Below are 27,004 nucleotides of genomic sequence, written 5' to 3'. Positions count from 1 at the left end.
TCTCAAAGAACCATTTAAGATAAAAACCCGGACAGCTGCCTTTGGAGTCAGATATTGGTCCATCTAACTTGGTAGTATCTACATCAGTGGTTCTCAAACTGTGGGTCAGGACCCTCTGTTGGGTCGGGACCAGGTGTGAGTTGAGTCTCCAAAAGGTGATGAAAAAATCAGTATACTAACAGCTGAATAGCTGAAAGCTCAGCTGTTCAAAAATCAGATACTGTAGCTGCTATCCACCCTGCCAGGAGCAGAGCTCCAGCAGTTTGCAAATATGTGTAAATATAGGGAAATAAATGTTTGTGGGTCTTTCTTTCTGGTGGTTATTATTTATGAATATATATATTAAAAAATTTGAGTTCTCCTTTTCTAAAGTCTGGTAAACCTAGGTGGTCCTGATAGAGTCCTGCTTTAAAAAGTGGGTCCTGGTGCTAAAACGTTTGGGAACCACTGGTCTACCCTGAATGGCAGCCACACTTCAAAGCTTACGGGTCTTTCCCAGCCCTGGATGGTGAATGCCAGGACTGATCTTAGAAGCTTCTGCATGCTAAGCATGGGCTCTCCTCCCATCCCAATGATGCAAGGGGGCAGAACTTACTGAATGCTTTAAGATGAAGTATGGGGATTATGGTGAAGGCATTCAGACAATCATGTGAATATCCCCAGATTCCAATTTCAAGAACTTTTTCAGAAAAGCACAGACACAGGAGAGTAATGAAATTTCTCCTCTCTATACAAGTGTATACTATCTGTACTTGCCGCTTGTTTTACTTTTGTGAGTATCAGAGAGGTCATTTAATCTTCCTGGAACACTTTCCTGACAACACTGTACAGCCCTTCTCAGTTTTGATCTAATTCTAATTCAATTCTAATTGATTGTACCAATGCAAATAATCACCGCCTTGAACTACAATGATCCCCTGCCATTTCAACCCATTATTTTTAGACTTATTAGAACTGGCAGTTACTCTTGAATCCCCCCTTATCTTACTTGTGTCCGCACAGTAGCTCCACTTCGCGTCCTCGTCGTAGTTCCCCGTTGTGGCACACCAGAACCTTCCATCTGAATTTTCATTGGTGCAGGAGTAGAAGGTCCGCTTCCTGTAGATGAAGGGGAAGACACAGGGCTGGCCTCCCGAGTTCCCTCCATATTCTGCAGATGTGTGGTGCACAAAAATGGGAGGGGGTGTCAAAAAAGAAGGATGGGGAGAAAACTGTATTCAAAGGCTGCGTAAAGACAAACATGCTAATGGATGTGCAACATGTATGTTACTCAAAAAAATGTTATTAATCCAAATATTTTATTTTTTTCATTTCTCATTATTATTATAATAAAGAAAAAGCGAGAAACACACAATAAAATAAAAAAGGAAAACAAACAACATCATTGAAAAATAGAGAGAAAATACAGATAAAGAAAACCTCTATTACTGTAGCATGAGCGTAGTCAAATATTCTAATAAGATTTTTTTATCTGAATAATCTAAATTTCTGCCCTTATATATATTTTATCTCCAACAGCCCTTCTGAAATTATTGTTCTGAAATAATATTCTCTATCTCTTACAATCTAATCTTCAAATCCACAACACGTTAACTCATTGTTCTCTCTTTCATGCAGAACGTCAATAATTGGTTTCCAGTTCTTCATAAAATTATCTGTTGATTTCTCTTCAAGTAGGGTCGTCAGTTTGTTCATCTCTGCAAATTGCATAACTTTCATCCCCCATTCTTCTATTGACGGAGTGTCTATAGTTTTCCAATATTGTGCATAAAGTATTCTTGCCTCACTTATATGAAAATACAAAAAATACGATATTTTGGCAGGAGGTCTGGTATAGAGGGTAGAGCTGCCGTTAAGCCTGAAAATAACCAATGAAGGCCGCCCGTTCAAGATCACCGGAAGCTTCCATGAGTGGTGAAACCTTAAGAATCTAACAAACAAACTGTGTTTTCTTGGGTGAGAGACAAGAAGTTGTTTGCAGCTGTTTGTCAGCATGAGAGGGGATGTGGGTAGAATGATTATCTTCCTGAAAATATCCATCTGGAATGTACGGTAGTTTAGTTCTTGAAAGATAGAACTTCTCTGTTTATTATGAAGAAAAAAAAACCCTTGGGGTTTAGAGAAAGCCTGCCTATGCAGACCATCATGAATTAAAGTCAAAAGAGCAATCCAATGACAGAGAAAGGCAATAATTTTCAAACAAGTTTCCCTTGTCCTGTTTTTCTTACCTGAGGTCTTACAGTACATCCATTTGGGACTCTCATCATAGTTGTTAGTGAGAGAACACCAAAGCTGTCCCTTCGATGCCCCATCTGCTGTGCAAGATGAATAGGACTTTCCATGGTAGATGAAAGGGAAGACGCAGGGCCCCTGAGAGTTTGCAGATAATCCTGCACGGAGATGAGGAAAAGAGAGTAAGTTCTTATGTTCTCCATCACCGAGCTCAAGGCATTTGGGAGGCAATTAACACTGGAAATACGGCATAAGCATTCAAGTTCCTGGTACCTCCAGTGATCCAGTCAACCTTTCACAAGCCCTTAATTTGCCCAGTGGCAACCACTTAAAGCACACAGTCAGCAACAACTTGCTTACAGCCTAATGTGGAAAGCAAGTTATGAACATTGCCTTGTATGCATCCCCCAATCCCAATTTCCACTCTCCAGAATCCAGTCTGCAAAGAGGCTCTTGCACATTTTAAAATGTCTTTGGGAGCATTAAGTAGAGTCAGAGAAAGAGTACTTCTTCAGGTTGTGGCGATTCTACTCCTCAAATAACCGTTTAAGATAAAAGCACAGGCAGTTGCCTTTTGAGTCAGATACTGGTTCATCTAACTTGGTAGAGTCTACACCTGTGGCTCCAAACTACCAGTCGGGACCCACTGGTGGGTCGCTACTGGATATTTGGTGGCTCCCCAAAGGGTAATGAAAAGATCAGTATTCTAACAGCTGAATAGCTAAAAAGTTCAGCTGTTCAAAAACAGATAGTGTAGCTGCATATTGCCCTGCCAGGAGCTGAGCTCCAGCAGTTTGCAAGCACGGGTAAATATAGGAAGATAAATGTTAGTGGATTTTTCTTTTCTGGTGGTTATTAATTTATTTATAATTTATATTATTTATAAACAAATTGAATACATCTTTCTAGATCACATTTTTTTTTTAAAATGATGGTAAACCTAGGTGTGTCCAGATAGAGTGCTGCTTTAAAAAGCGGGTCCTGGTGCTAAAAAGTTGGGAACCACTGGTCTACACTGAGTGGCAGCTGCACTTTGAAGCGTAGGGGTCTTTCCCAGTCCTGGATGGAGAATGCCAGGACTGACCTTTGATGCTTCTGCATGCAAAGCACTTGTAGTTCCATTCCAATGATGCAAGGGAGCAGACCTTAGAGCACTTCAAAGGATTCATTATGGAAAATAGGGTTGAGGTGTGCAGACAATCAGGTATATCCCCAGAGCCCAATTTCAAGAAGAATTCTTACAGAAAAGCACAGAAAAGAGGAGGATAAAGACATATCTTCTCTCCATTGGTACAGGTTGTTGGTTTACTCCTTGTTTCCTTTTGTGAGTATCTTCCTGGTACACTTTCTTGACTACACTATACAGCCTTCTCAGTTTTGATTCAATTCATTTCTAACTGATTGTCCCAACAACTCATCACAGGCCTTAACATAAAATGACCCCCTCCCACTTCAACCCTATTTTCCAGCATATTAAATCTGACATGGATAATTTTGTAAAATAAGTGAGAGTGAAGCTTGAGACATTTTTAGGCATATTAGAACTGGCTGTTATTCTAGAATCCCCACTTATCTTACTTGTGGCAGAGCAGTAGCTCCACTTCGCGTCCTCATCGTAGTTCCCCGTTGTGGCACACCAGAACCTTCCGTCCGAATTTTCATTGGTGCAGTTGTAGAAGGTCCGCTTCTTGTAGATGAAGGGGAAGACACAGGCCTGGCCCCCCAGGTTCCCTTCATAATCTGCACATGTGTGGTGCATAAAAATGGGGAGGGAGGGGATGTCAAAAAGAACAATTGGGAGAAAACTATACTAAATACTGCAGAAAGACAGACATGCTAACAGATGTGTATGTTACTCCAAATATTTCACTAATATTGGACTTTGGGTTTTCAGATGTAACCAGAAGTAAATTTAATCAGAAGTAAACTTTAAACCTGTGGTCTACAACCTTTTTCCTGCCATGACCCCAATCAATCAATCAATCAATCAATCAATCAATCAGAGACTAGGGACCCACTGCTGATCCAGCCCCATCCTGGAAACCATTCTGCCCCCACTACCGTCATTGACTCCCACGGTGCCACTGTCCCATCACCGATCCTAGCACATACCATGAAATTGTGCTTTCTCTTGGTGATATTGTCCCTTCTGGGTGGAGTGGCATTCTTCTGTTATCTCAGTGAAGCCATTGAAGCAGGCAAGGCATGGGCAGGAATGCTAAATGAATGGTACAGTGCCAGTACTACTAAGGGTTTTTTTTTTTAATCACCATCTTAGGTTAGGGGAAGATGTGGATAATTGTGAAAATAAGTGGGAGTGAATCTTCAACCATTTTTGTTCCTGTAAGAGGCGGGCTTTGAAAGGCTTCCACTACCTAACAAATGAGGCATTGTGAACCCTATGTGAACCCTATATCCATAACCCACAGATGGAAGAACACTGACTTAAAACAGCACATGCCTAATCCTACTGTCGGGAAATAGAGGGTGAACAACCAAGAGGTGGCAGCAGACACTCCTGCAAGGAGCAGCCATCCCTTCTCTTGCTCTCCTGCACCCTTCCCTTGGGTGATGGGATGGCGGGGAAGAGCAGTTGCCCAACCAGGCTAACATCCAAGACTGGACCTAGAGTGCCCAGATAAGGACTTTCCAAGAAGATTCCAACCATCACCAAATACCTTACCTTGAAGAGCACATGCCCTCCATTTTTTGTCGCTGTCATAGTTTGCAGTCGTGGCGCACCACGGTTGGTTATCAGGGGATCCATCCTTAGTACAAGCAGAATATGATTTCCCATTGTAAATGAAGGGGAAATGGCAAGGAAGAGGCTCTGTGAAGGAAACAAAGCACAAGGGAAAGAGATTTAGGGCGCAATTCTAACCCCTGGGTTAGGCCGGTGCAAGTCAGTTGCCAGCACGGATGGATGCCGGCCTCTCACTCTAATCGGAGAGGCAGCAGGCACGGATGGCAGTACGTTTTCTACTGAGCAGCGCAGAGGCGTGTCAGGGTGGAGAGAAGATGGGGTAGGGCGGGAAGTGGGGCAAAATGGGGAGGGGAATGGTTGTGCGGGAGCAGGTGGCAGGTGGAATGGACCCAGGAGGGAGGCCGGGATGGCAGCAGAGGCTCCTGCTAGATCCCATTTCCCTTCGCAAGCCCAATCTGCTGGCATGGGGCTGCACTTTCCTGCGCCAGCGCACTCCTGATACAGGGTTGAGTAGTCCCATAGAGGCTTCTGGGGCTTACCCTGGGGCAATGGGACAAAAGCTCCCTTACCTTGGGGAACATCCAACAGCCTTATTGCCCACATTGGATACAGCTGCCACCATTTCATTGCGACTGCACTGTGGCGTGGGCAGTTTGGTTAGAATTGGGCTGTCAGATTCCTTATCAATAAGAGGTGTTTTGCTATTCTAGCTACATTTCCTCTGGAAGATACAGCCATACCTGATGCCCCTGGTCCTGCTGAGAGAACACCTATGCCCCACAAGATCCCTTGGTTCCATCGCTCTGTATAATCCTGTCCCTTCATCAAACTCTTCCCACACATTTTCTCCAACAGAGACTCTAATCTTCAAACAAGTTCCCCTTGTCCTGTTTTTCTCACCTGAGGGCTTACAGTAGGTCCATTTGGGACTCTCATCATAGTTGCTAGTGAGAGAACACCAGAGCTGTCCTTTTGATGCCCCATCTGTTGTGCAAGATGAATAGGACTTTCCACGGTAGATGAAAGGGAAGACGCAGGGCCCCTGTGAGTTTGCAGATAATCCTGGGTGAAGGTGAGGAGAAGAGACAAAGTTCTTATTTTCCCCATCATTGAGCTCTAGCTATTTGGGAGGGAAGTAATTAAGACTGGAAATGTGGCATAGAGAAGCATTCAAGTTCCTGGGTCTTCCACTGATCCAGTCCACTTGTCACAAGCCCTTAACTTGTCCAATGGCATTCACTTAAAGCGCACAATCACCAACAACTTGCTAATGTTGGGAGCAAGCTATGAACACTGCCTTGTATGCATCTCCCCAATCCCAATTTCAACCCTCCAGAATCCAGTCTGCTTAGAGGCTCTGGTCCATTTTCCAGTTAAAAGATCCTTGGGAGTATTATGTTGAATCAGAGAAAGATGCTTCTTCATGTTGTGGCAGTTCTATTCCTCAAAGAACCATTTAAGATAAAAACCCGGACAGCTGCCTTTGGAGTCAGATATTGGTCCATCTAACTTGGTAGTATCTACATCAGTGGTTCTCAAACTGTGGGTCAGGACCCTCTGTTGGGTCGGGACCAGGTGTGAGTTGAGTCTCCAAAAGGTGATGAAAAAATCAGTATACTAACAGCTGAATAGCTGAAAGCTCAGCTGTTCAAAAATCAGATACTGTAGCTGCTATCCACCCTGCCAGGAGCAGAGCTCCAGCAGTTTGCAAATATGTGTAAATATAGGGAAATAAATGTTTGTGGGTCTTTCTTTCTGGTGGTTATTATTTATGAATATATATATAAAAAAAATTGAGTTCTCCTTTTCTAAAGTCTGGTAAACCTAGGTGGTCCTGATAGAGTCCTGCTTTAAAAAGTGGGTCCTGGTGCTAAAACGTTTGGGAACCACTGGTCTACCCTGAATGGCAGCCACACTTCAAAGCTTACGGGTCTTTCCCAGCCCTGGATGGTGAATGCCAGGACTGATCTTAGAAGCTTCTGCATGCTAAGCATGGGCTCTCCTCCCATCCCAATGATGCAAGGGGGCAGAACTTACTGAATGCTTTAAGATGAAATATGGGGATTATGGTGAAGGCATTCAGACAATCATGTGAATATCCCCAGATTCCAATTTCAAGAACTTTTTCAGAAAAGCACAGACACAGGAGAGTAATGAAATTTCTCCTCTCTATACAAGTGTATACTATCTGTACTTGCCGCTTGTTTACTTTTGTGAGTATCAGAGAGGTCATTTAATCTTCCTGGAACACTTTCCTGACAACACTGTACAGCCCTTCTCAGTTTTGATCTAATTCTAATTCAATTCTAATTGATTGTACCAATGCAAATAATCACCGCCTTGAACTACAATGATCCCCTGCCATTTCAACCCATTATTTTTAGACTTATTAGAACTGGCAGTTACTCTTGAATCCCCCCTTATCTTACTTGTGTCCGCACAGTAGCTCCACTTCGCGTCCTCGTCGTAGTTCCCCGTTGTGGCACACCAGAACCTTCCATCTGAATTTTCATTGGTGCAGGAGTAGAAGGTCCGCTTCCTGTAGATGAAGGGGAAGACACAGGGCTGGCCTCCCGAGTTCCCTCCATATTCTGCAGATGTGTGGTGCACAAAAATGGGAGGGGGTGTCAAAAAAGAAGGATGGGGAGAAAACTGTATTCAAAGGCTGCGTAAAGACAAACATGCTAATGGATGTGCAACATGTATGTTACTCAAAAAATGTTATTAATCCAAATATTTTATTTTTTTCATTTCTCATTATTATTATAATAAAGAAAAAGCGAGAAACACACAATAAAATAAAAAAGGAAAACAAACAACATCATTGAAAAATAGAGAGAAAATACAGATAAAGAAAACCTCTATTACTGTAGCATGAGCGTAGTCAAATATTCTAATAAGATTTTTTTATCTGAATAATCTAAATTTCTGCCCTTATATATATTTTATCTCCAACAGCCCTTCTGAAATTATTGTTCTGAAATAATATTCTCTATCTCTTACAATCTAATCTTCAAATCCACAACACGTTAACTCATTGTTCTCTCTTTCATGCAGAACGTCAATAATTGGTTTCCAGTTCTTCATAAAATTATCTGTTGATTTCTCTTCAAGTAGGGTCGTCAGTTTGTTCATCTCTGCAAATTGCATAACTTTCATCCCCCATTCTTCTATTGACGGAGTGTCTATAGTTTTCCAATATTGTGCATAAAGTATTCTTGCCTCACTTATATGAAAATACAAAAAATACGATATTTTGGCAGGAGGTCTGGTATAGAGGGTAGAGCTGCCGTTAAGCCTGAAAATAACCAATGAAGGCCGCCCGTTCAAGATCACCGGAAGCTTCCATGAGTGGTGAAACCTTAAGAATCTAACAAACAAACTGTGTTTTCTTGGGTGAGAGACAAGAAGTTGTTTGCAGCTGTTTGTCAGCATGAGAGGGGATGTGGGTAGAATGATTATCTTCCTGAAAATATCCATCTGGAATGTACGGTAGTTTAGTTCTTGAAAGATAGAACTTCTCTGTTTATTATGAAGAAAAAAAACCCTTGGGGTTTAGAGAAAGCCTGCCTATGCAGACCATCATGAATTAAAGTCAAAAGAGCAATCCAATGACAGAGAAAGGCAATAATTTTCAAACAAGTTTCCCTTGTCCTGTTTTTCTTACCTGAGGTCTTACAGTACATCCATTTGGGACTCTCATCATAGTTGTTAGTGAGAGAACACCAAAGCTGTCCCTTCGATGCCCCATCTGCTGTGCAAGATGAATAGGACTTTCCATGGTAGATGAAAGGGAAGACGCAGGGCCCCTGAGAGTTTGCAGATAATCCTGCACGGAGATGAGGAAAAGAGAGTAAGTTCTTATGTTCTCCATCACCGAGCTCAAGGCATTTGGGAGGCAATTAACACTGGAAATACGGCATAAGCATTCAAGTTCCTGGTACCTCCAGTGATCCAGTCAACCTTTCACAAGCCCTTAATTTGCCCAGTGGCAACCACTTAAAGCACACAGTCAGCAACAACTTGCTTACAGCCTAATGTGGAAAGCAAGTTATGAACATTGCCTTGTATGCATCCCCCAATCCCAATTTCCACTCTCCAGAATCCAGTCTGCAAAGAGGCTCTTGCACATTTTAAAATGTCTTTGGGAGCATTAAGTAGAGTCAGAGAAAGAGTACTTCTTCAGGTTGTGGCGATTCTACTCCTCAAATAACCGTTTAAGATAAAAGCACAGGCAGTTGCCTTTTGAGTCAGATACTGGTTCATCTAACTTGGTAGAGTCTACACCTGTGGCTCCAAACTACCAGTCGGGACCCACTGGTGGGTCGCTACTGGATATTTGGTGGCTCCCCAAAGGGTAATGAAAAGATCAGTATTCTAACAGCTGAATAGCTAAAAAGTTCAGCTGTTCAAAAACAGATAGTGTAGCTGCATATTGCCCTGCCAGGAGCTGAGCTCCAGCAGTTTGCAAGCACGGGTAAATATAGGAAGATAAATGTTAGTGGATTTTTCTTTCTGGTGGTTATTAATTTATTTATAATTTATATTATTTATAAACAAATTGAATACATCTTTCTAGATCACATTTTTTTTTAAAATGATGGTAAACCTAGGTGTGTCCAGATAGAGTGCTGCTTTAAAAAGCGGGTCCTGGTGCTAAAAAGTTGGGAACCACTGGTCTACACTGAGTGGCAGCTGCACTTTGAAGCGTAGGGGTCTTTCCCAGTCCTGGATGGAGAATGCCAGGACTGACCTTTGATGCTTCTGCATGCAAAGCACTTGTAGTTCCATTCCAATGATGCAAGGGAGCAGACCTTAGAGCACTTCAAAGGATTCATTATGGAAAATAGGGTTGAGGTGTGCAGACAATCAGGTATATCCCCAGAGCCCAATTTCAAGAAGAATTCTTACAGAAAAGCACAGAAAAGAGGAGGATAAAGACATATCTTCTCTCCATTGGTACAGGTTGTTGGTTTACTCCTTGTTTCCTTTTGTGAGTATCTTCCTGGTACACTTTCTTGACTACACTATACAGCCTTCTCAGTTTTGATTCAATTCATTTCTAACTGATTGTCCCAACAACTCATCACAGGCCTTAACATAAAATGACCCCCTCCCACTTCAACCCTATTTTCCAGCATATTAAATCTGACATGGATAATTTTGTAAAATAAGTGAGAGTGAAGCTTGAGACATTTTTAGGCATATTAGAACTGGCTGTTATTCTAGAATCCCCACTTATCTTACTTGTGGCAGAGCAGTAGCTCCACTTCGCGTCCTCATCGTAGTTCCCCGTTGTGGCACACCAGAACCTTCCGTCCGAATTTTCATTGGTGCAGTTGTAGAAGGTCCGCTTCTTGTAGATGAAGGGGAAGACACAGGCCTGGCCCCCCAGGTTCCCTTCATAATCTGCACATGTGTGGTGCATAAAAATGGGGAGGGAGGGGATGTCAAAAAGAACAATTGGGAGAAAACTATACTAAATACTGCAGAAAGACAGACATGCTAACAGATGTGTATGTTACTCCAAATATTTCACTAATATTGGACTTTGGGTTTTCAGATGTAACCAGAAGTAAATTTAATCAGAAGTAAACTTTAAACCTGTGGTCTACAACCTTTTTCCTGCCATGACCCCAATCAATCAATCAATCAATCAATCAATCAATCAATCAATCAATCAGAGACTAGGGACCCACTGCTGATCCAGCCCCATCCTGGAAACCATTCTGCCCCCACTACCGTCATTGACTCCCACGGTGCCACTGTCCCATCACCGATCCTAGCACATACCATGAAATTGTGCTTTCTCTTGGTGATATTGTCCCTTCTGGGTGGAGTGGCATTCTTCTGTTATCTCAGTGAAGCCATTGAAGCAGGCAAGGCATGGGCAGGAATGCTAAATGAATGGTACAGTGCCAGTACTACTAAGGGTTTTTTTTTTTAATCACCATCTTAGGTTAGGGGAAGATGTGGATAATTGTGAAAATAAGTGGGAGTGAATCTTCAACCATTTTTGTTCCTGTAAGAGGCGGGCTTTGAAAGGCTTCCACTACCTAACAAATGAGGCATTGTGAACCCTATGTGAACCCTATATCCATAACCCACAGATGGAAGAACACTGACTTAAAACAGCACATGCCTAATCCTACTGTCGGGAAATAGAGGGTGAACAACCAAGAGGTGGCAGCAGACACTCCTGCAAGGAGCAGCCATCCCTTCTCTTGCTCTCCTGCACCCTTCCCTTGGGTGATGGGATGGCGGGGAAGAGCAGTTGCCCAACCAGGCTAACATCCAAGACTGGACCTAGAGTGCCCAGATAAGGACTTTCCAAGAAGATTCCAACCATCACCAAATACCTTACCTTGAAGAGCACATGCCCTCCATTTTTTGTCGCTGTCATAGTTTGCAGTCGTGGCGCACCACGGTTGGTTATCAGGGGATCCATCCTTAGTACAAGCAGAATATGATTTCCCATTGTAAATGAAGGGGAAATGGCAAGGAAGAGGCTCTGTGAAGGAAACAAAGCACAAGGGAAAGAGATTTAGGGCGCAATTCTAACCCCTGGGTTAGGCCGGTGCAAGTCAGTTGCCAGCACGGATGGATGCCGGCCTCTCACTCTAATCGGAGAGGCAGCAGGCACGGATGGCAGTACGTTTTCTACTGAGCAGCGCAGAGGCGTGTCAGGGTGGAGAGAAGATGGGGTAGGGCGGGAAGTGGGGCAAAATGGGGAGGGGAATGGTTGTGCGGGAGCAGGTGGCAGGTGGAATGGACCCAGGAGGGAGGCCGGGATGGCAGCAGAGGCTCCTGCTAGATCCCATTTCCCTTCGCAAGCCCAATCTGCTGGCATGGGGCTGCACTTTCCTGCGCCAGCGCACTCCTGATACAGGGTTGAGTAGTCCCATAGAGGCTTCTGGGGCTTACCCTGGGGCAATGGGACAAAAGCTCCCTTACCTTGGGGAACATCCAACAGCCTTATTGCCCACATTGGATACAGCTGCCACCATTTCATTGCGACTGCACTGTGGCGTGGGCAGTTTGGTTAGAATTGGGCTGTCAGATTCCTTATCAATAAGAGGTGTTTTGCTATTCTAGCTACATTTCCTCTGGAAGATACAGCCATACCTGATGCCCCTGGTCCTGCTGAGAGAACACCTATGCCCCACAAGATCCCTTGGTTCCATCGCTCTGTATAATCCTGTCCCTTCATCAAACTCTTCCCACACATTTTCTCCAACAGAGACTCTAATCTTCAAACAAGTTCCCCTTGTCCTGTTTTTCTCACCTGAGGGCTTACAGTAGGTCCATTTGGGACTCTCATCATAGTTGCTAGTGAGAGAACACCAGAGCTGTCCTTTTGATGCCCCATCTGTTGTGCAAGATGAATAGGACTTTCCACGGTAGATGAAAGGGAAGACGCAGGGCCCCTGTGAGTTTGCAGATAATCCTGGGTGAAGGTGAGGAGAAGAGACAAAGTTCTTATTTTCCCCATCATTGAGCTCTAGCTATTTGGGAGGGAAGTAATTAAGACTGGAAATGTGGCATAGAGAAGCATTCAAGTTCCTGGGTCTTCCACTGATCCAGTCCACTTGTCACAAGCCCTTAACTTGTCCAATGGCATTCACTTAAAGCGCACAATCACCAACAACTTGCTAATGTTGGGAGCAAGCTATGAACACTGCCTTGTATGCATCTCCCCAATCCCAATTTCAACCCTCCAGAATCCAGTCTGCTTAGAGGCTCTGGTCCATTTTCCAGTTAAAAGATCCTTGGGAGTATTATGTTGAATCAGAGAAAGATGCTTCTTCATGTTGTGGCAGTTCTATTCCTCAAAGAACCATTTAAGATAAAAACCCGGACAGCTGCCTTTGGAGTCAGATATTGGTCCATCTAACTTGGTAGTATCTACATCAGTGGTTCTCAAACTGTGGGTCAGGACCCTCTGTTGGGTCGGGACCAGGTGTGAGTTGAGTCTCCAAAAGGTGATGAAAAAATCAGTATACTAACAGCTGAATAGCTGAAAGCTCAGCTGTTCAAAAATCAGATACTGTAGCTGCTATCCACCCTGCCAGGAGCAGAGCTCCAGCAGTTTGCAAATATGTGTAAATATAGGGAAATAAATGTTTGTGGGTCTTTCTTTCTGGTGGTTATTATTTATGAATATATATATTAAAAAATTTGAGTTCTCCTTTTCTAAAGTCTGGTAAACCTAGGTGGTCCTGATAGAGTCCTGCTTTAAAAAGTGGGTCCTGGTGCTAAAACGTTTGGGAACCACTGGTCTACCCTGAATGGCAGCCACACTTCAAAGCTTACGGGTCTTTCCCAGCCCTGGATGGTGAATGCCAGGACTGATCTTAGAAGCTTCTGCATGCTAAGCATGGGCTCTCCTCCCATCCCAATGATGCAAGGGGGCAGAACTTACTGAATGCTTTAAGATGAAGTATGGGGATTATGGTGAAGGCATTCAGACAATCATGTGAATATCCCCAGATTCCAATTTCAAGAACTTTTTCAGAAAAGCACAGACACAGGAGAGTAATGAAATTTCTCCTCTCTATACAAGTGTATACTATCTGTACTTGCCGCTTGTTTACTTTTGTGAGTATCAGAGAGGTCATTTAATCTTCCTGGAACACTTTCCTGACAACACTGTACAGCCCTTCTCAGTTTTGATCTAATTCTAATTCAATTCTAATTGATTGTACCAATGCAAATAATCACCGCCTTGAACTACAATGATCCCCTGCCATTTCAACCCATTATTTTTAGACTTATTAGAACTGGCAGTTACTCTTGAATCCCCCCTTATCTTACTTGTGTCCGCACAGTAGCTCCACTTCGCGTCCTCGTCGTAGTTCCCCGTTGTGGCACACCAGAACCTTCCATCTGAATTTTCATTGGTGCAGGAGTAGAAGGTCCGCTTCCTGTAGATGAAGGGGAAGACACAGGGCTGGCCTCCCGAGTTCCCTCCATATTCTGCAGATGTGTGGTGCACAAAAATGGGAGGGGGTGTCAAAAAAGAAGGATGGGGAGAAAACTGTATTCAAAGGCTGCGTAAAGACAAACATGCTAATGGATGTGCAACATGTATGTTACTCAAAAAATGTTATTAATCCAAATATTTTATTTTTTTCATTTCTCATTATTATTATAATAAAGAAAAAGCGAGAAACACACAATAAAATAAAAAAGGAAAACAAACAACATCATTGAAAAATAGAGAGAAAATACAGATAAAGAAAACCTCTATTACTGTAGCATGAGCGTAGTCAAATATTCTAATAAGATTTTTTTATCTGAATAATCTAAATTTCTGCCCTTATATATATTTTATCTCCAACAGCCCTTCTGAAATTATTGTTCTGAAATAATATTCTCTATCTCTTACAATCTAATCTTCAAATCCACAACACGTTAACTCATTGTTCTCTCTTTCATGCAGAACGTCAATAATTGGTTTCCAGTTCTTCATAAAATTATCTGTTGATTTCTCTTCAAGTAGGGTCGTCAGTTTGTTCATCTCTGCAAATTGCATAACTTTCATCCCCCATTCTTCTATTGACGGAGTGTCTATAGTTTTCCAATATTGTGCATAAAGTATTCTTGCCTCACTTATATGAAAATACAAAAAATACGATATTTTGGCAGGAGGTCTGGTATAGAGGGTAGAGCTGCCGTTAAGCCTGAAAATAACCAATGAAGGCCGCCCGTTCAAGATCACCGGAAGCTTCCATGAGTGGTGAAACCTTAAGAATCTAACAAACAAACTGTGTTTTCTTGGGTGAGAGACAAGAAGTTGTTTGCAGCTGTTTGTCAGCATGAGAGGGGATGTGGGTAGAATGATTATCTTCCTGAAAATATCCATCTGGAATGTACGGTAGTTTAGTTCTTGAAAGATAGAACTTCTCTGTTTATTATGAAGAAAAAAAACCCTTGGGGTTTAGAGAAAGCCTGCCTATGCAGACCATCATGAATTAAAGTCAAAAGAGCAATCCAATGACAGAGAAAGGCAATAATTTTCAAACAAGTTTCCCTTGTCCTGTTTTTCTTACCTGAGGTCTTACAGTACATCCATTTGGGACTCTCATCATAGTTGTTAGTGAGAGAACACCAAAGCTGTCCCTTCGATGCCCCATCTGCTGTGCAAGATGAATAGGACTTTCCATGGTAGATGAAAGGGAAGACGCAGGGCCCCTGAGAGTTTGCAGATAATCCTGCACGGAGATGAGGAAAAGAGAGTAAGTTCTTATGTTCTCCATCACCGAGCTCAAGGCATTTGGGAGGCAATTAACACTGGAAATACGGCATAAGCATTCAAGTTCCTGGTACCTCCAGTGATCCAGTCAACCTTTCACAAGCCCTTAATTTGCCCAGTGGCAACCACTTAAAGCACACAGTCAGCAACAACTTGCTTACAGCCTAATGTGGAAAGCAAGTTATGAACATTGCCTTGTATGCATCCCCCAATCCCAATTTCCACTCTCCAGAATCCAGTCTGCAAAGAGGCTCTTGCACATTTTAAAATGTCTTTGGGAGCATTAAGTAGAGTCAGAGAAAGAGTACTTCTTCAGGTTGTGGCGATTCTACTCCTCAAATAACCGTTTAAGATAAAAGCACAGGCAGTTGCCTTTTGAGTCAGATACTGGTTCATCTAACTTGGTAGAGTCTACACCTGTGGCTCCAAACTACCAGTCGGGACCCACTGGTGGGTCGCTACTGGATATTTGGTGGCTCCCCAAAGGGTAATGAAAAGATCAGTATTCTAACAGCTGAATAGCTAAAAAGTTCAGCTGTTCAAAAACAGATAGTGTAGCTGCATATTGCCCTGCCAGGAGCTGAGCTCCAGCAGTTTGCAAGCACGGGTAAATATAGGAAGATAAATGTTAGTGGATTTTTCTTTCTGGTGGTTATTAATTTATTTATAATTTATATTATTTATAAACAAATTGAATACATCTTTCTAGATCACATTTTTTTTTAAAATGATGGTAAACCTAGGTGTGTCCAGATAGAGTGCTGCTTTAAAAAGCGGGTCCTGGTGCTAAAAAGTTGGGAACCACTGGTCTACACTGAGTGGCAGCTGCACTTTGAAGCGTAGGGGTCTTTCCCAGTCCTGGATGGAGAATGCCAGGACTGACCTTTGATGCTTCTGCATGCAAAGCACTTGTAGTTCCATTCCAATGATGCAAGGGAGCAGACCTTAGAGCACTTCAAAGGATTCATTATGGAAAATAGGGTTGAGGTGTGCAGACAATCAGGTATATCCCCAGAGCCCAATTTCAAGAAGAATTCTTACAGAAAAGCACAGAAAAGAGGAGGATAAAGACATATCTTCTCTCCATTGGTACAGGTTGTTGGTTTACTCCTTGTTTCCTTTTGTGAGTATCTTCCTGGTACACTTTCTTGACTACACTATACAGCCTTCTCAGTTTTGATTCAATTCATTTCTAACTGATTGTCCCAACAACTCATCACAGGCCTTAACATAAAATGACCCCCTCCCACTTCAACCCTATTTTCCAGCATATTAAATCTGACATGGATAATTTTGTAAAATAAGTGAGAGTGAAGCTTGAGACATTTTTAGGCATATTAGAACTGGCTGTTATTCTAGAATCCCCACTTATCTTACTTGTGGCAGAGCAGTAGCTCCACTTCGCGTCCTCATCGTAGTTCCCCGTTGTGGCACACCAGAACCTTCCGTCCGAATTTTCATTGGTGCAGTTGTAGAAGGTCCGCTTCTTGTAGATGAAGGGGAAGACACAGGCCTGGCCCCCCAGGTTCCCTTCATAATCTGCACATGTGTGGTGCATAAAAATGGGGAGGGAGGGGATGTCAAAAAGAACAATTGGGAGAAAACTATACTAAATACTGCAGAAAGACAGACATGCTAACAGATGTGTATGTTACTCCAAATATTTCACTAATATTGGACTTTGGGTTTTCAGATGTAACCAGAAGTAAATTTAATCAGAAGTAAACTTTAAACCTGTGGTCTACAACCTTTTTCCTGCCATGACCCCAATCAATCAATCAATCAATCAATCAATCAATCAGAGACTAGGGACCCACTGCTGATCCAGCCCCATCCTGGAAACCATTCTGCCCCCACTACCGTCATTGACTCCCACGGTGCCACTGTCCCATCACCGATCCTAGCACATACCATGAAATTGTGCTTTCTCTTGGTGATATTGTCCCTTCTGGGTGGAGTGGCATTCTTCTGTTATCTCAGTGAAGCCATTGAAGCAGGCAAGGCATGGGCAGGAATGCTAAATGAATGGTACAGTGCCAGTACTACTAAGGGTTTTTTTTTTTAATCACCATCTTAGGTTAGGGGAAGATGTGGATAATTGTGAAAATAAGTGGGAGTGAATCTTCAACCATTTTTGTTCCTGTAAGAGGCGGGCTTTGAAAGGCTTCCACTACCTAACAAATGAGGCATTGTGAACCCTATGTGAACCCTATATCCATAACCCACAGATGGAAGAACACTGACTTAAAACAGCACATGCCTAATCCTACTGTCGGGAAATAGAGGGTGAACAACCAAGAGGTGGCAGCAGACACTCCTGCAAGGAGCAGCCATCCCTTCTCTTGCTCTCCTGCACCCTTCCCTTGGGTGATGGGATGGCGGGGAAGAGCAGTTGCCCAACCAGGCTAACATCCAAGACTGGACCTAGAGTGCCCAGATAAGGACTTTCCAAGAAGATTCCAACCATCACCAAATACCTTACCTTGAAGAGCACATGCCCTCCATTTTTTGTCGCTGTCATAGTTTGCAGTCGTGGCGCACCACGGTTGGTTATCAGGGGATCCATCCTTAGTACAAGCAGAATATGATTTCCCATTGTAAATGAAGGGGAAATGGCAAGGAAGAGGCTCTGTGAAGGAAACAAAGCACAAGGGAAAGAGATTTAGGGCGCAATTCTAACCCCTGGGTTAGGCCGGTGCAAGTCAGTTGCCAGCACGGATGGATGCCGGCCTCTCACTCTAATCGGAGAGGCAGCAGGCACGGATGGCAGTACGTTTTCTACTGAGCAGCGCAGAGGCGTGTCAGGGTGGAGAGAAGATGGGGTAGGGCGGGAAGTGGGGCAAAATGGGGAGGGGAATGGTTGTGCGGGAGCAGGTGGCAGGTGGAATGGACCCAGGAGGGAGGCCGGGATGGCAGCAGAGGCTCCTGCTAGATCCCATTTCCCTTCGCAAGCCCAATCTGCTGGCATGGGGCTGCACTTTCCTGCGCCAGCGCACTCCTGATACAGGGTTGAGTAGTCCCATAGAGGCTTCTGGGGCTTACCCTGGGGCAATGGGACAAAAGCTCCCTTACCTTGGGGAACATCCAACAGCCTTATTGCCCACATTGGATACAGCTGCCACCATTTCATTGCGACTGCACTGTGGCGTGGGCAGTTTGGTTAGAATTGGGCTGTCAGATTCCTTATCAATAAGAGGTGTTTTGCTATTCTAGCTACATTTCCTCTGGAAGATACAGCCATACCTGATGCCCCTGGTCCTGCTGAGAGAACACCTATGCCCCACAAGATCCCTTGGTTCCATCGCTCTGTATAATCCTGTCCCTTCATCAAACTCTTCCCACACATTTTCTCCAACAGAGACTCTAATCTTCAAACAAGTTCCCCTTGTCCTGTTTTTCTCACCTGAGGGCTTACAGTAGGTCCATTTGGGACTCTCATCATAGTTGCTAGTGAGAGAACACCAGAGCTGTCCTTTTGATGCCCCATCTGTTGTGCAAGATGAATAGGACTTTCCACGGTAGATGAAAGGGAAGACGCAGGGCCCCTGTGAGTTTGCAGATAATCCTGGGTGAAGGTGAGGAGAAGAGACAAAGTTCTTATTTTCCCCATCATTGAGCTCTAGCTATTTGGGAGGGAAGTAATTAAGACTGGAAATGTGGCATAGAGAAGCATTCAAGTTCCTGGGTCTTCCACTGATCCAGTCCACTTGTCACAAGCCCTTAACTTGTCCAATGGCATTCACTTAAAGCGCACAATCACCAACAACTTGCTAATGTTGGGAGCAAGCTATGAACACTGCCTTGTATGCATCTCCCCAATCCCAATTTCAACCCTCCAGAATCCAGTCTGCTTAGAGGCTCTGGTCCATTTTCCAGTTAAAAGATCCTTGGGAGTATTATGTTGAATCAGAGAAAGATGCTTCTTCATGTTGTGGCAGTTCTATTCCTCAAAGAACCATTTAAGATAAAAACCCGGACAGCTGCCTTTGGAGTCAGATATTGGTCCATCTAACTTGGTAGTATCTACATCAGTGGTTCTCAAACTGTGGGTCAGGACCCTCTGTTGGGTCGGGACCAGGTGTGAGTTGAGTCTCCAAAAGGTGATGAAAAAATCAGTATACTAACAGCTGAATAGCTGAAAGCTCAGCTGTTCAAAAATCAGATACTGTAGCTGCTATCCACCCTGCCAGGAGCAGAGCTCCAGCAGTTTGCAAATATGTGTAAATATAGGGAAATAAATGTTTGTGGGTCTTTCTTTCTGGTGGTTATTATTTATGAATATATATATAAAAAAAATTGAGTTCTCCTTTTCTAAAGTCTGGTAAACCTAGGTGGTCCTGATAGAGTCCTGCTTTAAAAAGTGGGTCCTGGTGCTAAAACGTTTGGGAACCACTGGTCTACCCTGAATGGCAGCCACACTTCAAAGCTTACGGGTCTTTCCCAGCCCTGGATGGTGAATGCCAGGACTGATCTTAGAAGCTTCTGCATGCTAAGCATGGGCTCTCCTCCCATCCCAATGATGCAAGGGGGCAGAACTTACTGAATGCTTTAAGATGAAATATGGGGATTATGGTGAAGGCATTCAGACAATCATGTGAATATCCCCAGATTCCAATTTCAAGAACTTTTTCAGAAAAGCACAGACACAGGAGAGTAATGAAATTTCTCCTCTCTATACAAGTGTATACTATCTGTACTTGCCGCTTGTTTACTTTTGTGAGTATCAGAGAGGTCATTTAATCTTCCTGGAACACTTTCCTGACAACACTGTACAGCCCTTCTCAGTTTTGATCTAATTCTAATTCAATTCTAATTGATTGTACCAATGCAAATAATCACCGCCTTGAACTACAATGATCCCCTGCCATTTCAACCCATTATTTTTAGACTTATTAGAACTGGCAGTTACTCTTGAATCCCCCCTTATCTTACTTGTGTCCGCACAGTAGCTCCACTTCGCGTCCTCGTCGTAGTTCCCCGTTGTGGCACACCAGAACCTTCCATCTGAATTTTCATTGGTGCAGGAGTAGAAGGTCCGCTTCCTGTAGATGAAGGGGAAGACACAGGGCTGGCCTCCCGAGTTCCCTCCATATTCTGCAGATGTGTGGTGCACAAAAATGGGAGGGGGTGTCAAAAAAGAAGGATGGGGAGAAAACTGTATTCAAAGGCTGCGTAAAGACAAACATGCTAATGGATGTGCAACATGTATGTTACTCAAAAAATGTTATTAATCCAAATATTTTATTTTTTTCATTTCTCATTATTATTATAATAAAGAAAAAGCGAGAAACACACAATAAAATAAAAAAGGAAAACAAACAACATCATTGAAAAATAGAGAGAAAATACAGATAAAGAAAACCTCTATTACTGTAGCATGAGCGTAGTCAAATATTCTAATAAGATTTTTTTATCTGAATAATCTAAATTTCTGCCCTTATATATATTTTATCTCCAACAGCCCTTCTGAAATTATTGTTCTGAAATAATATTCTCTATCTCTTACAATCTAATCTTCAAATCCACAACACGTTAACTCATTGTTCTCTCTTTCATGCAGAACGTCAATAATTGGTTTCCAGTTCTTCATAAAATTATCTGTTGATTTCTCTTCAAGTAGGGTCGTCAGTTTGTTCATCTCTGCAAATTGCATAACTTTCATCCCCCATTCTTCTATTGACGGAGTGTCTATAGTTTTCCAATATTGTGCATAAAGTATTCTTGCCTCACTTATATGAAAATACAAAAAATACGATATTTTGGCAGGAGGTCTGGTATAGAGGGTAGAGCTGCCGTTAAGCCTGAAAATAACCAATGAAGGCCGCCCGTTCAAGATCACCGGAAGCTTCCATGAGTGGTGAAACCTTAAGAATCTAACAAACAAACTGTGTTTTCTTGGGTGAGAGACAAGAAGTTGTTTGCAGCTGTTTGTCAGCATGAGAGGGGATGTGGGTAGAATGATTATCTTCCTGAAAATATCCATCTGGAATGTACGGTAGTTTAGTTCTTGAAAGATAGAACTTCTCTGTTTATTATGAAGAAAAAAAACCCTTGGGGTTTAGAGAAAGCCTGCCTATGCAGACCATCATGAATTAAAGTCAAAAGAGCAATCCAATGACAGAGAAAGGCAATAATTTTCAAACAAGTTTCCCTTGTCCTGTTTTTCTTACCTGAGGTCTTACAGTACATCCATTTGGGACTCTCATCATAGTTGTTAGTGAGAGAACACCAAAGCTGTCCCTTCGATGCCCCATCTGCTGTGCAAGATGAATAGGACTTTCCATGGTAGATGAAAGGGAAGACGCAGGGCCCCTGAGAGTTTGCAGATAATCCTGCACGGAGATGAGGAAAAGAGAGTAAGTTCTTATGTTCTCCATCACCGAGCTCAAGGCATTTGGGAGGCAATTAACACTGGAAATACGGCATAAGCATTCAAGTTCCTGGTACCTCCAGTGATCCAGTCAACCTTTCACAAGCCCTTAATTTGCCCAGTGGCAACCACTTAAAGCACACAGTCAGCAACAACTTGCTTACAGCCTAATGTGGAAAGCAAGTTATGAACATTGCCTTGTATGCATCCCCCAATCCCAATTTCCACTCTCCAGAATCCAGTCTGCAAAGAGGCTCTTGCACATTTTAAAATGTCTTTGGGAGCATTAAGTAGAGTCAGAGAAAGAGTACTTCTTCAGGTTGTGGCGATTCTACTCCTCAAATAACCGTTTAAGATAAAAGCACAGGCAGTTGCCTTTTGAGTCAGATACTGGTTCATCTAACTTGGTAGAGTCTACACCTGTGGCTCCAAACTACCAGTCGGGACCCACTGGTGGGTCGCTACTGGATATTTGGTGGCTCCCCAAAGGGTAATGAAAAGATCAGTATTCTAACAGCTGAATAGCTAAAAAGTTCAGCTGTTCAAAAACAGATAGTGTAGCTGCATATTGCCCTGCCAGGAGCTGAGCTCCAGCAGTTTGCAAGCACGGGTAAATATAGGAAGATAAATGTTAGTGGATTTTTCTTTCTGGTGGTTATTAATTTATTTATAATTTATATTATTTATAAACAAATTGAATACATCTTTCTAGATCACATTTTTTTTTAAAATGATGGTAAACCTAGGTGTGTCCAGATAGAGTGCTGCTTTAAAAAGCGGGTCCTGGTGCTAAAAAGTTGGGAACCACTGGTCTACACTGAGTGGCAGCTGCACTTTGAAGCGTAGGGGTCTTTCCCAGTCCTGGATGGAGAATGCCAGGACTGACCTTTGATGCTTCTGCATGCAAAGCACTTGTAGTTCCATTCCAATGATGCAAGGGAGCAGACCTTAGAGCACTTCAAAGGATTCATTATGGAAAATAGGGTTGAGGTGTGCAGACAATCAGGTATATCCCCAGAGCCCAATTTCAAGAAGAATTCTTACAGAAAAGCACAGAAAAGAGGAGGATAAAGACATATCTTCTCTCCATTGGTACAGGTTGTTGGTTTACTCCTTGTTTCCTTTTGTGAGTATCTTCCTGGTACACTTTCTTGACTACACTATACAGCCTTCTCAGTTTTGATTCAATTCATTTCTAACTGATTGTCCCAACAACTCATCACAGGCCTTAACATAAAATGACCCCCTCCCACTTCAACCCTATTTTCCAGCATATTAAATCTGACATGGATAATTTTGTAAAATAAGTGAGAGTGAAGCTTGAGACATTTTTAGGCATATTAGAACTGGCTGTTATTCTAGAATCCCCACTTATCTTACTTGTGGCAGAGCAGTAGCTCCACTTCGCGTCCTCATCGTAGTTCCCCGTTGTGGCACACCAGAACCTTCCGTCCGAATTTTCATTGGTGCAGTTGTAGAAGGTCCGCTTCTTGTAGATGAAGGGGAAGACACAGGCCTGGCCCCCCAGGTTCCCTTCATAATCTGCACATGTGTGGTGCATAAAAATGGGGAGGGAGGGGATGTCAAAAAGAACAATTGGGAGAAAACTATACTAAATACTGCAGAAAGACAGACATGCTAACAGATGTGTATGTTACTCCAAATATTTCACTAATATTGGACTTTGGGTTTTCAGATGTAACCAGAAGTAAATTTAATCAGAAGTAAACTTTAAACCTGTGGTCTACAACCTTTTTCCTGCCATGACCCCAATCAATCAATCAATCAATCAATCAATCAATCAATCAATCAATCAGAGACTAGGGACCCACTGCTGATCCAGCCCCATCCTGGAAACCATTCTGCCCCCACTACCGTCATTGACTCCCACGGTGCCACTGTCCCATCACCGATCCTAGCACATACCATGAAATTGTGCTTTCTCTTGGTGATATTGTCCCTTCTGGGTGGAGTGGCATTCTTCTGTTATCTCAGTGAAGCCATTGAAGCAGGCAAGGCATGGGCAGGAATGCTAAATGAATGGTACAGTGCCAGTACTACTAAGGGTTTTTTTTTTTAATCACCATCTTAGGTTAGGGGAAGATGTGGATAATTGTGAAAATAAGTGGGAGTGAATCTTCAACCATTTTTGTTCCTGTAAGAGGCGGGCTTTGAAAGGCTTCCACTACCTAACAAATGAGGCATTGTGAACCCTATGTGAACCCTATATCCATAACCCACAGATGGAAGAACACTGACTTAAAACAGCACATGCCTAATCCTACTGTCGGGAAATAGAGGGTGAACAACCAAGAGGTGGCAGCAGACACTCCTGCAAGGAGCAGCCATCCCTTCTCTTGCTCTCCTGCACCCTTCCCTTGGGTGATGGGATGGCGGGGAAGAGCAGTTGCCCAACCAGGCTAACATCCAAGACTGGACCTAGAGTGCCCAGATAAGGACTTTCCAAGAAGATTCCAACCATCACCAAATACCTTACCTTGAAGAGCACATGCCCTCCATTTTTTGTCGCTGTCATAGTTTGCAGTCGTGGCGCACCACGGTTGGTTATCAGGGGATCCATCCTTAGTACAAGCAGAATATGATTTCCCATTGTAAATGAAGGGGAAATGGCAAGGAAGAGGCTCTGTGAAGGAAACAAAGCACAAGGGAAAGAGATTTAGGGCGCAATTCTAACCCCTGGGTTAGGCCGGTGCAAGTCAGTTGCCAGCACGGATGGATGCCGGCCTCTCACTCTAATCGGAGAGGCAGCAGGCACGGATGGCAGTACGTTTTCTACTGAGCAGCGCAGAGGCGTGTCAGGGTGGAGAGAAGATGGGGTAGGGCGGGAAGTGGGGCAAAATGGGGAGGGGAATGGTTGTGCGGGAGCAGGTGGCAGGTGGAATGGACCCAGGAGGGAGGCCGGGATGGCAGCAGAGGCTCCTGCTAGATCCCATTTCCCTTCGCAAGCCCAATCTGCTGGCATGGGGCTGCACTTTCCTGCGCCAGCGCACTCCTGATACAGGGTTGAGTAGTCCCATAGAGGCTTCTGGGGCTTACCCTGGGGCAATGGGACAAAAGCTCCCTTACCTTGGGGAACATCCAACAGCCTTATTGCCCACATTGGATACAGCTGCCACCATTTCATTGCGACTGCACTGTGGCGTGGGCAGTTTGGTTAGAATTGGGCTGTCAGATTCCTTATCAATAAGAGGTGTTTTGCTATTCTAGCTACATTTCCTCTGGAAGATACAGCCATACCTGATGCCCCTGGTCCTGCTGAGAGAACACCTATGCCCCACAAGATCCCTTGGTTCCATCGCTCTGTATAATCCTGTCCCTTCATCAAACTCTTCCCACACATTTTCTCCAACAGAGACTCTAATCTTCAAACAAGTTCCCCTTGTCCTGTTTTTCTCACCTGAGGGCTTACAGTAGGTCCATTTGGGACTCTCATCATAGTTGCTAGTGAGAGAACACCAGAGCTGTCCTTTTGATGCCCCATCTGTTGTGCAAGATGAATAGGACTTTCCACGGTAGATGAAAGGGAAGACGCAGGGCCCCTGTGAGTTTGCAGATAATCCTGGGTGAAGGTGAGGAGAAGAGACAAAGTTCTTATTTTCCCCATCATTGAGCTCTAGCTATTTGGGAGGGAAGTAATTAAGACTGGAAATGTGGCATAGAGAAGCATTCAAGTTCCTGGGTCTTCCACTGATCCAGTCCACTTGTCACAAGCCCTTAACTTGTCCAATGGCATTCACTTAAAGCGCACAATCACCAACAACTTGCTAATGTTGGGAGCAAGCTATGAACACTGCCTTGTATGCATCTCCCCAATCCCAATTTCAACCCTCCAGAATCCAGTCTGCTTAGAGGCTCTGGTCCATTTTCCAGTTAAAAGATCCTTGGGAGTATTATGTTGAATCAGAGAAAGATGCTTCTTCATGTTGTGGCAGTTCTATTCCTCAAAGAACCATTTAAGATAAAAACCCGGACAGCTGCCTTTGGAGTCAGATATTGGTCCATCTAACTTGGTAGTATCTACATCAGTGGTTCTCAAACTGTGGGTCAGGACCCTCTGTTGGGTCGGGACCAGGTGTGAGTTGAGTCTCCAAAAGGTGATGAAAAAATCAGTATACTAACAGCTGAATAGCTGAAAGCTCAGCTGTTCAAAAATCAGATACTGTAGCTGCTATCCACCCTGCCAGGAGCAGAGCTCCAGCAGTTTGCAAATATGTGTAAATATAGGGAAATAAATGTTTGTGGGTCTTTCTTTCTGGTGGTTATTATTTATGAATATATATATTAAAAAATTTGAGTTCTCCTTTTCTAAAGTCTGGTAAACCTAGGTGGTCCTGATAGAGTCCTGCTTTAAAAAGTGGGTCCTGGTGCTAAAACGTTTGGGAACCACTGGTCTACCCTGAATGGCAGCCACACTTCAAAGCTTACGGGTCTTTCCCAGCCCTGGATGGTGAATGCCAGGACTGATCTTAGAAGCTTCTGCATGCTAAGCATGGGCTCTCCTCCCATCCCAATGATGCAAGGGGGCAGAACTTACTGAATGCTTTAAGATGAAATATGGGGATTATGGTGAAGGCATTCAGACAATCATGTGAATATCCCCAGATTCCAATTTCAAGAACTTTTTCAGAAAAGCACAGACACAGGAGAGTAATGAAATTTCTCCTCTCTATACAAGTGTATACTATCTGTACTTGCCGCTTGTTTACTTTTGTGAGTATCAGAGAGGTCATTTAATCTTCCTGGAACACTTTCCTGACAACACTGTACAGCCCTTCTCAGTTTTGATCTAATTCTAATTCAATTCTAATTGATTGTACCAATGCAAATAATCACCGCCTTGAACTACAATGATCCCCTGCCATTTCAACCCATTATTTTTAGACTTATTAGAACTGGCAGTTACTCTTGAATCCCCCCTTATCTTACTTGTGTCCGCACAGTAGCTCCACTTCGCGTCCTCGTCGTAGTTCCCCGTTGTGGCACACCAGAACCTTCCATCTGAATTTTCATTGGTGCAGGAGTAGAAGGTCCGCTTCCTGTAGATGAAGGGGAAGACACAGGGCTGGCCTCCCGAGTTCCCTCCATATTCTGCAGATGTGTGGTGCACAAAAATGGGAGGGGGTGTCAAAAAAGAAGGATGGGGAGAAAACTGTATTCAAAGGCTGCGTAAAGACAAACATGCTAATGGATGTGCAACATGTATGTTACTCAAAAAATGTTATTAATCCAAATATTTTATTTTTTTCATTTCTCATTATTATTATAATAAAGAAAAAGCGAGAAACACACAATAAAATAAAAAAGGAAAACAAACAACATCATTGAAAAATAGAGAGAAAATACAGATAAAGAAAACCTCTATTACTGTAGCATGAGCGTAGTCAAATATTCTAATAAGATTTTTTTATCTGAATAATCTAAA

The 27,004-nt window shown here is 43.2% G+C and overlaps 3 protein-coding genes across 3 annotated transcripts in view; all 3 read right to left on the bottom strand.

Moving 5' to 3' along the window:
- LOC136652358 (uncharacterized) overlaps window positions 1-1,147 on the bottom strand; it is a 24,067-nt gene extending 22,920 nt beyond the window's left edge. The window contains exon 1 of the mRNA XM_066629295.1: window positions 989-1,147. Coding sequence (XP_066485392.1) covers window positions 989-1,147 — 159 coding nt within the window. The remainder of the gene's footprint in view (window positions 1-988) is intronic.
- Window positions 1,148-1,566: 419 nt separating this feature from the next.
- LOC136652356 (epididymal sperm-binding protein 1-like) lies at window positions 1,567-7,812 on the bottom strand. Its single transcript, XM_066629294.1, has 7 exons — window positions 7,805-7,812; window positions 7,366-7,475; window positions 5,837-5,998; window positions 4,916-5,062; window positions 3,811-3,972; window positions 2,229-2,390; window positions 1,567-1,745 (listed from the first exon to the last, which is right to left on the bottom strand). The coding sequence occupies exons 1-7, from the start codon at window positions 7,810-7,812 to the stop codon at window positions 1,567-1,569; spliced, it is 930 nt and encodes a 309-aa protein (XP_066485391.1).
- Window positions 7,813-7,942: 130 nt separating this feature from the next.
- LOC136652355 (uncharacterized) lies at window positions 7,943-26,955 on the bottom strand. The gene is made up of 15 exons (XM_066629293.1): window positions 26,948-26,955; window positions 26,509-26,618; window positions 24,980-25,141; window positions 24,059-24,205; window positions 22,942-23,103; window positions 21,362-21,523; window positions 20,124-20,285; window positions 18,595-18,810; window positions 17,674-17,820; window positions 13,751-13,912; window positions 12,222-12,383; window positions 11,301-11,447; window positions 10,184-10,345; window positions 8,604-8,765; window positions 7,943-8,121 (listed from the first exon to the last, which is right to left on the bottom strand). Exons 1-15 carry the CDS (start codon window positions 26,953-26,955, stop codon window positions 7,943-7,945), a joined length of 2,250 nt encoding a protein of 749 aa, XP_066485390.1.
- Between the last annotated feature and the right edge of the window lie 49 nt (window positions 26,956-27,004).

The sequence above is a fragment of the Tiliqua scincoides genome, chromosome 5, assembly GCF_035046505.1.
Source record: "Tiliqua scincoides isolate rTilSci1 chromosome 5, rTilSci1.hap2, whole genome shotgun sequence".
In the NCBI taxonomy this organism is placed as follows: domain Eukaryota; kingdom Metazoa; phylum Chordata; class Lepidosauria; order Squamata; family Scincidae; genus Tiliqua; species Tiliqua scincoides.
This window is presented reverse-complemented; position numbering and strand designations above follow the sequence as displayed.